Consider the following 16,103-nt stretch of genomic DNA (forward strand, 5'->3'; position numbering starts at 1 on the left):
ATTATATGTTAATTTCGTTGCCCACTTTTCTATAACAATCTAATAGTTGGAAGTTATTTTGCTTTACAATTACACAAACGGAATGTTCAGATTTCATTAACAATTAAATTGATCAGTTTTAAACTTTGGGAACATACATTTGCATATAATTGCTCTCCATATACTCATGTAAAATCCAAAGCCTATATTCCCAAGTATAGAAAACCTATTCGTGTCAGCTTTAGTTACATGTGTACATTTATTTGAATGTGTGGAGTGTGTGTTTTTATTGCCAAGAAAGTCAGCTCTGTTTCTTAATTGTCGCTATAACCACGATTCAGGAAATTCTATTGCAACATCGATATGGTATGCACATCTTTAATTAGGCTAGCGCGGTCTGCCTGTCACAGCAACTGATCCTAAGTATTCTTTTTAGTCTACTTGAGGCTTTAAAATGTTCTCACTTTTTAAAGAGACATATTTTGGCCTCATTAAATTGTTAAGCAAATCAATATACAGCCCTACAACTCGATTGCTATGTTCTAGAAAAGCTGTGCATCTTCACTTAGCACATCTTTAGGTACCATCCAAAAGGGCACTCTTCCCCAAATACCTGAAATCCCCTGCAGCTTTGCTAGGTTAGGGCTCTCCTGTCAGGTCTGAGGGGGTCATCTGTCATCCCCACTGACCACCTGGAGGGTCTGGCTGTGGCATCCTACTGCCTCCCCAGAGCACGATTCTCTTATCTAGTAGTTAATGCAAATAAGTTGCAGGTTGCCTGCTCTGAGAAATGTCTTTACACCAGGTCACCAACAAAAGAGACAACACAATGACTGATTCCATGGTCTGGAAACTACAAACAGAATCGAGCCTAAAGTTCATTTCCGTCTCTTTCCTCAAAACCTGACATGATCTCAACAGGGAGACACAGTGATTACCTGGAACCAGTACCTTAGTCTTTGACAACTTCTTTCTGCCACAATTAATTTAAAATGAATTGGTAAAATTTACATTAAGGAGAAAGCAGAGTTCTCAGGATATTGCCAACCATAGATATATTTTTTTGGAAACACATATGGGTGTTATATGATTTTTACTACATCCAAGATCAAATGATAATAAGCAGCTGCTATTAAGTTACAGATGGGGCTCCCCAAGTTCAGTCTTGTTGAAGTGGAGGGTTGCATTATTAACCATTCGTGACATGAGAGGGCAAGTCTGAGCCGCTAGTGGGTCAGAAATTAAAGTGGGGGTGGGATGCAGCGGAAGTACAGGGCCTACTGCAAAATCTAAATCTTTCCTGGTCCCAGCTTCACTGTGGCAGTGCGTCCTGGTGGTTGTCAGCTCAAACATAAGCACTGATGAGGAATTCTGGGTTCTGTGGTCAGCGGGGACTTTCAGAATTTCAGCACTCACCGAGTTGTTGGCACTCATTTTGCTTCCCTGCTTCTTAAGATTTTCCCTCCCTCAAAGGGAAGAACCTTAGCCTATACTGATTAAGAAAGGGAAGGGCGACAGGGCAAAGGATGGGAGCCAATCACCAACTGCGTTACATTTAGATTGTGATTATTATGGTGAGATAGGTTTTTAATTCTTTAACTTCTCCAGACTAGTCCTCAGTTTTTACTACATATTCTTTTTTATAGATCTAGACTATGAAAAAAAATCTTTCAACAGTTTGAACTATAAGCAAGTCCACCTGTTAATCTTTCCTGTGTTCTTTCTACTTTTACTTCTTGTACTTCCTGTGGGAACAGATCATTCAAAACCTAGGTGAATTGATAAAATAAAGTCATAGACTTACTACTATACGTGAGGCCTTCACAACAGACTGTCACAGATTCATGAGAGTATTTATATGTCCACTTGTGCCAAGCCAAAGGGACCAGAACTCATCACATTTTTAAAGATAACAAGAGAATCAAATTTTGCTCCCAAGCAACTCAGCTCTCCAGTGTCCATGAAATCTTCAGCCTAATTCTGCCAATCCCACCCCAACCTTTGTTTAGACAGTACTGAAGAGACATTCTTTCCTGCAAAAATTTCTGCTCAGAAAACCTTTGTCTAGTGACAGCAATGTCTGGACCAGCTGAAGCATTGGGCAATAAAACCATCATTAAAAAGATCATGTCTGCAGATGCTCTAAGTCTGAAAATCATTGCTGGCATGTCTACATGTTTAAAAAAAATTCTTGTAAGCCTGGTGGTTTCTAGAAAGCATGTGCTTTCTTCTGAGAAACTTCTGAGAAAACCTCAAGGACCAAGATCTTAAAATAAATAGATCATCTTGGTGACTACTTGACTCAGCTCAGCTAAAGCTATTGACCTTTCTCCGGATTAGAATAGAGTAAACAGGGACGCAGAAGTATGCGGTCATTTTTGAAGACAGGTTTGGGGGCCACTATTATAGTTATTTGCCCCAAAACATCAAATCCACCACTTACCATTTTAGCTATATTACCTCGGCTCTTCAATTTTTTTTTTCTTCCTGAGTCTTATTTAATGCAACTGTCTCTGGGAAGGATTGCACCTGAAGCCATTATTCGGTGACGACCAATACACAGAGCATTTGGGAGTAACGGACAGACACAGGGGCGGGAAGGGTAGAATTCTGAGAAGGAAAGATGAAATCAGACAGGAGGGAGGTAGAGAGCCACCAAATTTTGTTTTCCTCCCAATTTAGCCTAGAAGTATCTGAGTTTGAAGGGAAATCTGTCATTCTTTTGGGGTATTATATGCTGTTTTTCAACTTCCATGCAAAATTTTCTGCTTTGTGCCTGTACTGCTGTGCAACATGGGGCCTCCCTTTCTATCATGACTAGAGGAATAAGCTACATGTATATCTGCTGGTTTTTGCACAAAATGTAATTGCCTATTTCAAATATTTCTAGTTTATTTTAGATAGGTTAATACCCCATTGTTTGTTTTCAGTTATTTCTTGCTGTTAAACTAGGCGAAATGCTTTGTGTAATTCCCAGTCAATAAGTATCTTACTTGGGCTCAGAATGTACTTTTAATTTTTTATTGTGAAATAGACATGCCAGAAAGTGCACACAACATGATGGTATATTTAATAAATATTCAGAATGTGAACAGCCATGTAACTTCCAGCTGGATCAAGAGACGGGATGTTGCCGATATCCCAGAAAAACTCACACTAATCACAAACCACACATTTTTCTCAGAGGCAACTGCTCTTCTCACTTACGTGATAATTTCCTTGCTTTTTTTTTTTTCCCTTTTTAGTTCTACCTCCTATACATGTCCTTAAACAACATCATTTAGTTTTGCTTCTTCCTGTGATCTAAAAATTGAATCACTGTATATTCTTTTATTTTTGCATCTTTTGCTCAAAATTATGTTTAAAATTCATACATGTTGTCACATACGGCTTCATTTCCATTGATTCCAGCATGATTGTAACCATTCTCCCACTGATAGACATGTGGGTTGCTTCCTGGTTCTAGCTGTTAGGAATGATGCTGCCGTACATGTTGTCCACATCTCCTACTGTTTGTGCTCACTCAACGAGTGCCGCTAGTGAATACACAGATGGCTGGAGATGCTGGGATGTGGGGTGTGCAGATCTCTAACTTTACCCAATACTGGGAAGCTATTTACTTCAAAGTGGTTGCTCCCCTACCAGTACATGAGAGTTCCTGTTGGTCCACGTCGTCACCCACACCTGGTATGGTCAGATTCTTGATGTTTTGCCAATCTGGTATTTACTGTGTAGTGAAACCTCCATGTGCTTTTGTTCCCCTCCCATTGTGGTTTTATTTTGCAAAACTCTGATTTTTAATGAGATTGGGAATACCTGCCTATATTTACTGCCCTGAGACCAGATTCTTTAAAATTTAAATACTATAATCTGGTGCTCTGGACGTTGGTATTTTGGTGGTGTTCGTACTAAGCATTTCACGTTATAACTGATAAGCACACGGGAAGCAAAAGAAATTCATTCATTCAACATCATTTAGGAACTGGACATCTCATGCACTTTGCCCTAATTAATCTTCAAAATAACTTTGCTATCTGCTACTGTTTTTGTAAGTGTGAGAACTGGACTCAAATCATGCCTGTGTAGTCTAAAACTACAGTAGTCTGTAGTCTAAAAACTCTTTCCTCTGATCATATTTCTGCCCACGAAATTACCTCCACAAGATCAAAATAATGATCCTGTAGTAAAGTCATTGTATTAAAAACTATACCAAAAGAATTTCAAAGGTAGCCTGGTTAATATGACTAATTAAATAACTGCAGCCCTGGGTCAGTTTTCCCCTTAACACTCCAAAATCCAATCCATTAATATTTAAGCAAATGAAAAGCTCTTTGATATTGGTGGGATTTCCCTCAAGAGAATAACCTGTGAGACACTTGTCACATGTTTCATTTTCTGCCCATGACAGACACTTGTGAAATGATTAACATGATCCAGTAGAGTTACAGAATATTAAATGACAGCCAGAAATAAAAATAACAAAAGACAAGAGTGAGACAAACTATTCTCTAAGAGATACATTGTGATATAGATAATCAAGTGATTAAGACACTCAACAAATTCAAGCAATGGACACTTTTTAAAAAATTAACTTAAAACCAATTAAAGGCTAAACATCAAGCAAGGCCCCTAAGAATTTATATGTTATTAATGATGCCTTTTTCTTTTTCACTATAAATGTCTAATAAAAAGCCTATAAATCCTGCAGGTACAGAAACAATTTTCAAAGAATCAAACCACTCAGAAGCACTGACTCAGGTATGATATTGCCTACAAAAGGGGATAGACCAAGCCAGTTTTCAACATCCCTCCCTGGTGCTAAGAATAGCTCTTAGGACAGGAGCGGCATTCGGTGGGCAACTCTCCTCTCTAGTATCTTTACAAAATGACCTTTCAGTGGGATCTGATCCAAAAGTCTTCCCAGTGATGTAGACACACCAATGATTTGTGCTTTTGTCACCAACAAATTTCAACAGGCTTAGACGTTGCATCTATGAATATTAACCTCGCATTCATCCCACTCCATAGAAACAAATAGTGAAAACAATTTTATTAATCACTTCCCTACACTTCATACATCTTGTGAGGTTCTTTTTTTTTTTTTCAGCCTCACACCGTGATGCAAATCCTTGCTTGCAAAAGTGCTAGCACAGTGTGCACTCTCTAGCTGTCAGTATAATCCATCCTCCTCTATACCACCAATTGGCTACAAAGATCTAGAGGTTCAGTGATTATAGGATTTAAATGATTTTAACCCCTTTAAATTTGAGAACTCTTTAAATCCCATTATCTCTGCAGCCACTGAGAATTTTTAAATCAGCTTGGCCTTTTCTAGCTCCAGGTATAAGGATTACAGAGTTTTAAAGAGTATAAATGCTTCTCTGCAATTCTACAAAGAGCTGTCCCCAACCAGTTGACCTCCAGGAAATAAAGCCAGTCAGTTCTCCTGCTGGGAACTGCTGATCAGAGTTTCTAAATGGAAAGATGTGTATGTTATGCCACAAACCACCAGGAAAACAGGTAATTGCTTCCTCAACTCCACATGAAGCCAGTGAATCAGAAGATTTGACGTATGAGGGGCAGCAGATTTTAGACAGTAAATGTCTAAGTAAAGTACATTTGTCTGTAAATGTCTAAGAATGAGAAAACAGAAATTGTCAGGGCCCCAAGGAAGCTCACCGGGGCAGAGTACGTTCAGTGACTGGAAGCCACCTGGCTCCTAAAGAAAAGCTGTTACCATGGTTACCCTCAAACCCTAGGTCTGAGGTCTTACCTCTTGTGTCCTCACGTTTATGTAGCCATAGTGAGTTCGAAGGGGCCGCCGGTATGTATAGGAGAATGGTATCCATTTTGTACCAGGTTGTCCAAAGCAGTTTAGCAGCAATGGGAAATTCACTTCGTTTACAAGGCGCACAACCAGCAGGAAGAGGAACGCTGCTATGAAGCTCACCGCGATCACAGACTTTCTCTACAAGACATTCAAAAAAAGAAGAATGATTTCAACCAAAAGCAGTCTCAGAGAGGTTCCTTTAGTCGTCTTCCTTTTTCTTTCAAAGGGCTCAAAGGATTTTGTCATTTAGGATATTTCACTGGGAGACAGAAAATAATCATTTGGTGACCAGGTTGCCTTCATGTGTGGAACCTGAGAGCAAGCAAAGCAGATTTCTTGGATTATCTTTTCATCCTATCCCTATGCTTTCTTACCTTCTTATTTTCCTTGATGACTCCTATTCAGTTTTCAAAACCCAAATTAGACATCTCCAACTATAGGAAGCCTTTCCTACCTGCTCAGTTCCCTCTCCACTACCTTCCCATCAGCCCCAACCTATCTACCCTAATAAGAGGTAAGAAGTCCCATCACTCTCACACCTCAACAGCACTTCTATTGTTGTACGTTTTTCATGGTATATGTAATTCCTTCTGGGACTTTTCCTCCATGAAATTCTGTGTTCCTGGGGAACTGGGATGTACCGTGCCATGTCGCTCTGTGTATCCCAGGCCCTTAGCACAGTCTCTTACATGCTGCAGGCACCCAACAAACGCTCAAGTGAATGAATGAACGGATTTTTCACATTCTTACAGACGCAATCTCATTATCAATCATTATTCTGTTTCTATACCTTGCACCCTTTACAGGCAGGAAACTTTCTGCTATAGGATATGCAAAAGTAAGGTTCAAAAAGGAGTAGGAAAAAAAAATCCATGCCAAGCAGCATAAGAACATCCCCTAAATGTGTTGCCATCAAACCAGAGCAGGAGCAACTGCATCTGACTGGGGTAGGGAAAGGAGAGATGTATTTGAGATTGAGCTTGATAAAATGCTTGTGTTTTAATCAATAGAGATGTGTGAGCAAAGCTTTCTAGGTAGAGGGAACAGAGTACAGAGGCAAAACAACATGCGTTTATTCATAGCCACATTATTTTAGTGGAGCACAGAGAAGAAGAAAAAGCTGAAAATAACAAATGATAACTTTATGGACTGTCTCAGATACCAAGCTGAGTCTCTACTGAGTTTGTTAGATGATGGAAAATCAGAGGAGACTTTTCATTGTTTGATTTTTGAAATGCTACAATATTGTAAGTTATAATCAAACACCAGTGTTTAAGGCGCTCTGGAGCAGACAGAAAGGTAGGCAGCAACTAGTTAGGAGAATGTTCCAACTGGCAAGGACAGAGGAAATGAGGGCAGAAACTAGGGCCATGGCACAGGAAGCAGAAACGTGAGAAAAGACAAGAGAAACTCAGCTTAGATGGAAGACAGAGAATTTGGCTACTGATTGGATATAAGTGGTGGATAGAAAATTTAGAAATGCCTGAGGTTTTGAGTCCAGGCAACTGCAATGATACTGGTCATATCAGGAGAAACCAGGGCGATCAGGGCAGGAATTGATTTAAAAGAGTAAGAAAACAAAGCCCTTGACTTTCTAAGTCCAAGTTTTCAGGGACTGATGGGTCTTCAGGGTGAAGCCATCAACGGGTCAGGCAGGAAGTCTAGACCAAGAAAAAAGAGCAGAGCTGAGGGCAGATGTCCGGAACAACTCTGCCTTGTCTCCAGGGTGAAGATACAATGAAATATTCCTTCCTGAAGTTGCGCTTGGCCCTGATTCTTCTTCAAACTTAAGGGAAGCCAAATAACTTTCTAGGAATAACAATGTCTGTTGTTGCCGTTTTGTTTTTAGCCCGCCACTTCCTGGTGGAATCAGCTGCTTTTTGCTCCTTATAGAATGTCTCAGAGGAGAAAAGAAACCCAAAGCTGGCCCCTGTATCCTCCCTGGGACCACAGTCATCACCTCTGTAAGGGCAGCAAAATGAAGAGATGACGTCAGAGACACCCAAAGGAAGTCTTCACTCTTGCTCAGTTCCTGTAATTTATAAAAGCCCCATCCATGCCCCTGTCTAGCCAGCCTAATTTTCCAGTCATCTAGAAGTCCCTTGAGTTCTGCCTCCACAAAACCCCTTATCTCACCACTAACTACCACAACCTTACCTCATTTAACCTTCTAATCATGAAAAACTTTTAATTTGCTTCTCTGTGGAATCATTATGTCCACAACATTGCAATGTGTCAAGGTAACACCTTAAACGAGGTGATGGATCTTACAAGTTTAAAGGAACATACAGCAGAACAGATGGCTAAATAAAAGCAAAGGGACAAGTCACCCATTAAGTAAGCAGGTAAGAACTTTTTTACCACCACTTGGTAGCTTGTTGCAAAACAGCAGCTTGCTTTGAAGGAGATCCAGATGGGATTTGTGCCTTTGGCTATTCCAGAGCCCAGCATGGCTCTTGGCTTCTCTTGTCTACTGCATTGCATGGCATGGCTGGGGGCTTGGGGACAAAAGCGTGGAGGGCCTTTCTGAATTCACTGATCTCGCATAGCAACACATACAGAACGCATCCAGGTGAGGAAAATAAATTGGCCATTTTGAGAAAAACTTCAAAATGGAATGAAACCTCAGTTGTCAAAGCCTGCTCCCTAGTAATCCTTGTCCACCTCCCATGTTCTATCAGAGGGAACCAAATAAGAGGCACGGAGAGGATGAGGGGAGCCAAGGGGGAGTGGGAGCCAGACACAGACTCCTCTGTGCAGACCTGGGAGCACAGTGCAACACGAGCTCCTTTCACAGCTCCGGCTCCAGCCCCACTTCTGTTGTGTTGTCTCAACCTGATTCTTGGACTTTCTTCATGATTTTGTATTCTTGTTTAACATGAAAGCATTCTCATCATGCTGCTAAAAAAAAAAAAAAAAACAAAAAAACACCTGAAATTTCACTAGCAAAGGACTAATGTCAAGCACATTCTGTGTTCCAGGCACAGGTTCTACGGGACTCAACACGAAGTGCATTCTTCCAGTAGTTACTTCTGTCAGATCGGGACCTTGAGCTTCAACAACTACAACAAAACCCATGCATGAGTCTACTCGAAGTCTACACACACTAGAACGCAGTAAAAATGTGTATGTGTGTTTGTGGGAGTTGGGGCAGTAGCGAAATACCAATATCCATGATGTACATGAATATATTCACTCCTTCAAGTCACAATTGCTCATTGAGCCCATACTCTGTATAGACTTGGCAAGGTGCTGAAAAACAGAAGTAAAACCATAAAAGACAGACAGACTATGCTCCTGAAGAGTCACAATTTAGTGCACCTGGCAAGTAAACAGAAAATTATACCACACGTCAAACGAGGTGATAGAGGTAATCACAGGGCGCTGTGGCAGCCCAGAGGAAGTGGGGGAGTACTGTGCATGCAACAGTCATTCAAAGAATGCTTGTCTGAGGAGGTGATGTTCAAACGAAGTCCTGAAGAATGAGGAGTTAGACTAGCGGAGATGGAAGGGCATTCCAGGCAGAGGGAACAGCATAGACAAAGGCATAGACATTTTTGAAAGGCCTTAATTTGGTCAGAAACATGCAAGTCATTTGGAAGAAGAATACACAGACTGTATGTGGTAGGAGATATGCTGGAAAGTCAATAAGGTTCAAATCATAACAAAAAATAATAAGCCACATGCATTACATCAGATGCAATCATCTGTCCCATCTACCTTACGTAAGGATAATGGAAGGATAAATGCATACAAGTGCTGTTTTATAACTAAAACATGCTTCACCTTCCAATCAGGTGAAAATGTATCAGTCACTTCATTTTGTTCTAATTTGCCATTTAACACACACCTTGTTTCCAGTTGTTTGACTTGAGTTTATCCCATCAGTTGCTTATTCTTTCAACTGTCCTGAGTCCATCAACAATCAGCAAATTAGACTCTACCTGTTTACACATGTGTTCTATGTCTAACAATTTTGTTTAAGTTAGTGATCACTGCTGCCTTTACTGAAGTAATCAGAGTATCCCCAAGATTCAACAACCAGCAATGAGGTAAGAGAAAGCAACAGTAGGTACTTGTCAAGGTTATGATGCATAAGATTTGGTTTGACAAACTTTTCACACTGCAGAAAACAAACATAAATTTAAGTCATTCCCCTAATATCAGAAGCATGAATATTAAATGATACAATGGCTGGGAAAAGCAAAGCACATTTCTGGGCACGTGGTGAGCACTCGATGGAAGCACTGAATGGAAGATGTCACTTTTATGATATAACTACTCATTGTGAGAGCCTTGGTGGACATTAGCCAGAGGTGAGCATTGGCCAGCCCGCGTAAACCAAGATGAGAACTTAGAGATAGCTTTTCCTTAAATATTCCAAGCAGCTGCAAACACTTGAACTATTCAGCACAACTCATCCACACAAGCGATGAGAGAATGTCACTGTGCCCAAACAGATCTGACGAATTGCTTTAGGGAAAGCTTTTTCCTTCTTTTGGGCAAGTCTGAAGGGGCCTTTAACAGCTGAGACATTTAGAATTTAATCCCCTCTGTGCTGCAAAAATATGCATCAAAAATGTGGCATTCCAGTTGCTCGCTTTTTAGAGTAGGAATATCATTTATCAGACTTTATAGCAGAAATACCTATTTCAAAATAAAACCCACAGAGAATTCATGATTTAGGAAGAAAACAATTGCAGAGGTTTGGACCTAGCAATTTTTAAACCTATACTAACATTTCTATGTTTTTATTCTTTTTACCACAGCCTTTAACCACAGAATGATTCTCTACCTTTTAAGGTAGTCAGTTGCTAGATTTTTGGCTTCTTTTTCATAAATGATAAATAATAATATAAAGGTATATTTTCTACTTAAATAGTATTATTTAATAACTGAATCAGTTGCTTTCAGGGTAGAATAGTGCACTGTTATCCATATGTTATCATTTACTCAATAATAAATATGAAAGCACAGTGTCAATTGTATTATTTATATCAAAGCTCAGTAACTTCACACACTGATGAGACCCTACCCATTGCTTATCTGTGACCTTATCAGATACACTTTCTTCTCCCACGTAACAAGTTGTGTCTTCAATGTATTTCTACCTTGTGCCTTTAGTCAAGCTCCAAATCTGTTTCTCCCTTAATACAATAAAGCTTCTTCCCATTTGCACAAGGATGAATTAGCGAAGCTCAGTGTATATAAATAAAACCTTCATTTGTTTTATTTTATTTATTGAATCAACAAACTGAATCCTGCCTGTTAAACTACGGTGAATTCCAGGGAAAATCTCACTCATTTGTTGAGGGGATAAGAAAAGGAGGGTTAAGAAAAGGTGGACAATCCTAGATTTGGTGGCGTCCACACAGGAGCTCATCCAGGGCAGCCTTAGGCAGCATAGCTGGTAAAAGCAGCATTGAGGTCATCAAGAAGAAAGTGGTGAATGTCAAATAAGGTCAACACAGGCGAATGAGCAGCATTTCAGAATCCAGGAGGCTGACGAAGAAAATGTGATAAGGTAAAAGCAGGCTTTGAAGAGAGCAGAGGGAGTGAAGCTAGAGCAGCAGGCAGGGATCTGATCGTGGGAAGCCTCGTATATCATGTCAAGGAGTCTGGACTTTCATCGTAGAATCCAAAGAAGGGGTCTAAGTGTGGGATAGAGAAGGTCAGACTTGATGGTGGAATGCTCACTCTGAAGGTGGTGAAGTCAGTGGATGGAGAGGTGGGAAAGACCTTTCAAGAAAGACAATGACAAAAGCCAACAATGGACCATGACTTCAGATATCACTACTGGACATTAAATTCTCAATAAGAAAACTGTAATTGTTACTTTAAGAGACTGGCTTTTCTTCTCCTAGTAGGGACACTGGGAATAAAGTCTAGATATAGCAGATATGTGCAAATAATCATCATAGACTTAAAAGAAGATAATATTAATGTGTTATTAGTTGGAGAAATTCGTCTTTAATTCCTATTTTCCAGATAAAGAAATGGAGATACAGAGATGCTGAGTCACTTGCCAAGGTCACAGAGTGAGAAAGTAGCAAAGACAGGTATGGGACTCAGATGTTCTGACCCCAGAGCCTGTGTTTTAGTGTATGAATTAACTAGGCAGTTCACAGTTACTCATATCAACTGGAGCACTCTTATAGGATTGGTTCAGGAATTTTTTAAATTGGTGCTAGCTGTTAGTAGATTTTGTAATACATTCTGTCAATAAACAAAATACCTAGTTCATATGGAAAATTAAGAGACTGATCTGAAGCATGGTAATTATATTTATTTCAACATCAGTAATTTGTGGACAAATTTAATTCTGGCTCTACTCCCAGTATTAAAAAGAACAACTACAGTGCTATTAGCTAGCAGTATGGGAAAATAAAGCAACTATTTTTGCACTTCTGCTAGAGGATATTAGGTACCCTTCATCATCAATAGTATGGCATCTTAAGGCAGGCAGTTTATAGGAACCAACATATCAGAATGGCTCTGTCTTCCTTTCTCAGCTCCACAATTCCATAATCTTTTTATTCAGTGAAGTGCAGCCAAACACCAAAGTGTTGATGGCTTCTTTAAATACATACATACATACATATATAAGTAAATAAAATTTAAACATTAAAATTAATTTTAAAGTAGCAGAATATCTTCAATATGGTGATCTACTTTAAGAATTTGGAACCATGTCAACATGTCACCTTCAGACATGGGTATAGTCCAGTAAGAATTATAAATCCCACACACAAAACCCAAAGCAATAGAGTTCTCATGGGCACCATTGTCATAAATTATTCTGGGCAAAAAGCTAGTCCTAGAGAAAAATTATAGGTGGCCAAAATTTTTTCAGGGATTTTTTTTTTCCCAAAAGAGACTTCCTATAGCTGCAAACAGCATAGAGAAGTTCAAGATAATGTGAAAATTATGAGCATCAGATGGCATGATAAGAGGTCACACTGAACTTTCTAACACTTATTTTAAAACCATAATGAAAAATGTCTAAGTTTTCAATGTGCCTGCATATTTTTCTTATTTTATTTGAGGAGGGTACTTAGGTTTCCTGGCCTAATTTGATTTTCAGACTGCTACCATATCAAACGAAAACAGTCATGGCTTTATTCGCTGAGTCAGTTTCATTTGTGAAATTATATAAAATCAGTTGTATATCACTTTGCCTCTTCATCTCTATTGTATTGCTTCAGCATACGTCCTTTCACATAGCAGAAAGGAATCACAGTTCTTCAGAAGCACAAGATAAGGCTGAAGACTGATACTGAATATGTAGAAGCATGGGCCCAGCAGGCCAAGTCTCCTAGGGCGGCCGTGCAGCTAGGCACCGAGAAATCTAATCCAAAAGGCCGCTTCTCAGGATGAGATCGTCAGAGATTGGGGCAGAGGAGCCTGAAGTTATTTTTTTTTTTTTCATTAAATCCTTGTACTTATGGGAAGAAATATGTTCCAGTCCACCTGTTGTCCTCCCCCTGGGCTCCTAGCATTCTGTTGCAGGAAGGGAGGTGCTAACTAACCAGGGACAATGAAGGTAACTAGGTAAACAGACCAGGTGTTTTTTTAATTCTCAGTCACCTTATAGTCTTCAGTGTCCTTTCCTGGTTTCTAGAAACATCTGCTTGGCATCTTTCACTGCTAGAGAGACGCGCTTGTCCTTGAGAACCCAGTTCTTACCTCGTGCTTAGGGCACAGCAGAGGAGCACAAGGATAAATTCTGGTGGTCCTAATGTCACTAGGGAGGGAGGCCTGCCCAAAGCATCATGATAATGATGAGAATGACAGCGATGAGGATGGCAATGACGACACCCACCGGGTGCTCTGATTCTTCTGTGAATCTACAGGACATTACAGTAGACAGCACTTACCTTTTAAGCACCTTCATACCTATCACCTCACATGACTCTCCACATAGCCAGTGAAGTAAGGAAAGGTTGGATGCTTGAAAGTCTCACCTGCCATTTCTCCTTCCCTGTCCTCCATGTTTCCAGCTGGACTTCTCACCATTATCTAGTCCCTTGGCTACCCAGTTCCTCTGATTCTTTCCAGGCTGCTCCTCACTGGTGCCCTGCTGTTTTCCACCATCCCCAACTCTGTAAGTTCAAATGTAATTCAGCTCAAATGGTGCATTCTCCCTAAAACCCTCTATTTCTCCCTGGCTTCCAGTTCATGGATAAGGGCGGGGTGTGGTGCGTAGAAAAAGAAATAGAAGAAAGAGATAAGAAGGAGTGAAGAGGGGAGAGGGAACGATTCCCTTATAATTTTGTTTATAAAAATTCCTTGGGGACGTGAACAATCTGAGAAACATCTCTCATACAGGCAGCATTAAACACAGTGTCTCAAATTTAGAAGACAGTAAGAAGAATTGTGGAAGAAAAGAAAGAATAAAGGGGAGAAAGAAGTAAGGATGGAGGGATTCAAAGTTATTCTCTTCTAAATATAAGTGATAAATTATCCAAAAAGTCTCAGATTAGGATCATTAGGAAAAAAATGTTTTTCTATGAGGGGAAAACCCCATAAATGATTCTTTTCTTTCTTCCTCTTAATTCCCCTCACTTGAAGATCTCTGTGTAATTTTGATGTGAGTGTGGAGGGGAGCTGAGGAACGAGGGTTAGGATGGTAAACGTAAAGCAAAGTGAGAAGAATTTAAATATTTGTTAAACTGGGCTTTTCACTGAGCATTGCTTTGAAGTTCCTGATAGAACTTGCAGATCTGAACAGTAGGAAGCCTGCTTAGAACAACATCCTTTAGATAGCACATAATGACAGGACTCGCAAGAATTCTTATTTTTCAGAAAAGCAACTCTTGTCTGAGGAGGATCCTTAAAGCTAGAATCCCACATCATGGAATAAGAAATGGATACAGAAGGAGAGCCTGTCCTTCTAATAACAACAATGGCCCCTTTTCTGAGCTGAGGAACTTCCATCTGTTTGCTGTGTGCTCAGCACACACCAGGTACTCTGCCAGGAACTTTACAGGGATGAAATTGGATTCTCACTAGCAGCCTATCTGTAGACTCAGGGTGGTCAAGTTACACTAAATGAGCCAGTATAAGTAACCTTGGGCACACTGCTTAGCCTGTTTGTGCTTCTATTTTCTTACCTGAAATCAGGGAAACAGTAGTACCTGCCTAATAGGATTGTTAACGGTTTAAATTAGTTATTATCTATAAAGGGCCTTCCAGCCCTGCCTGGAAAAGGGAAAGGGCTCAGTACATGTTAGCTTTTATTATTAGAGTATTTCATCAGATCTAAGACATCATCAATTGTTTATCACACCGTTACTCTAAATACTATTAGGAAGGAAAAACCAGGTGGGGAGTCTAATAAGAGAACTCTGCAAAAAGCTGAGACACCAAAATGTCATTCCCTTAAAGTTAGTATATTCCAGAAATAAAGTTGCCATTCAGAAAGGCACAAGAAGACAGAAAGGAAAAATAATCTCCCCAGAGAACTGGAACCACAATCAGGTGCTCATGCAGGTTCCTGATACAAGTTCACATTACCAATGTGACTCAAGGAAAAACTCAGTGAATAATTCAATTTAAAGTGGTCCCTGGTTGGTAGTATCCCCAGGTGACAGGCTGAAACAACACAAATCCTATCTGGAAAAATTTAACTTTGTTGCAGGCAAATAGCAACTGCAAAATATTGTGTGTAAGACACACCGCATCCTCAGATATGTGAAACAAACAAACAAACAAAATACACTTTTAAATCAATGAAATATGGTGGTATTGTCATCAAAGTTGTTGTTGTTATCATAATCATCATCACCCTCCTCCTACGGAACAAAGAGAATTAGGAATGGGGCCTGGACTATTTTAAATACCTATTCTTCAGCCTAAACCCTAAAGGAAGCATAACCACAAGTCCATAGAGAGGATGACAAAGAGTCCTGGAGTTGCCCAGAACATTGAGATTCACCAATGTAAAAATTCTTTGGGGTTTTTCCTTCTTGTCAAGATTACTAGTTAAAAAATTAAAATTAAAATTAAAATAAAACAAACAAACCCCAAAACACCTTCTTTTCTTGAACACAGTTAGATCACCCTGCACATACACACATACTGCACCCCAGCCTCATGCAGAGATATCAACTGTTACACCTCCGAGCATCTCTTTAAAGAATTCTCTTGTACGTCAAGTTGAACCTTGGCAGAGGAACACATACATATTAAACAGTCTTTTGCTGAACACAAGTAGAGTTTTGCCAGAGCATAGGTCTCATGATGACAATAAATAGTATTGTGCCAAGAACACCAGAATTTTTAAGTAAGACAG

At 39.8% G+C, this 16,103-nt stretch overlaps 1 protein-coding gene across 22 annotated transcripts in view; it reads right to left on the minus strand.

The window, feature by feature from the left end:
- ST6GALNAC3 (ST6 N-acetylgalactosaminide alpha-2,6-sialyltransferase 3) overlaps nucleotides 1-16,103 on the minus strand; it is a 561,430-nt gene that overhangs the window by 316,060 nt on the left and 229,267 nt on the right. For all 22 annotated transcript variants that reach the window (XM_074376207.1, XM_074376216.1, XM_074376206.1 and 19 more), the window contains one exon: nucleotides 5,753-5,947. In XM_074376207.1, coding sequence (XP_074232308.1) covers nucleotides 5,753-5,947 — 195 coding nt within the window. The remainder of the gene's footprint in view (nucleotides 1-5,752; nucleotides 5,948-16,103) is intronic.

The sequence above is a fragment of the Camelus bactrianus genome, chromosome 13 (assembly GCF_048773025.1).
Source record: "Camelus bactrianus isolate YW-2024 breed Bactrian camel chromosome 13, ASM4877302v1, whole genome shotgun sequence".
Taxonomy (NCBI): domain Eukaryota; kingdom Metazoa; phylum Chordata; class Mammalia; order Artiodactyla; family Camelidae; genus Camelus; species Camelus bactrianus.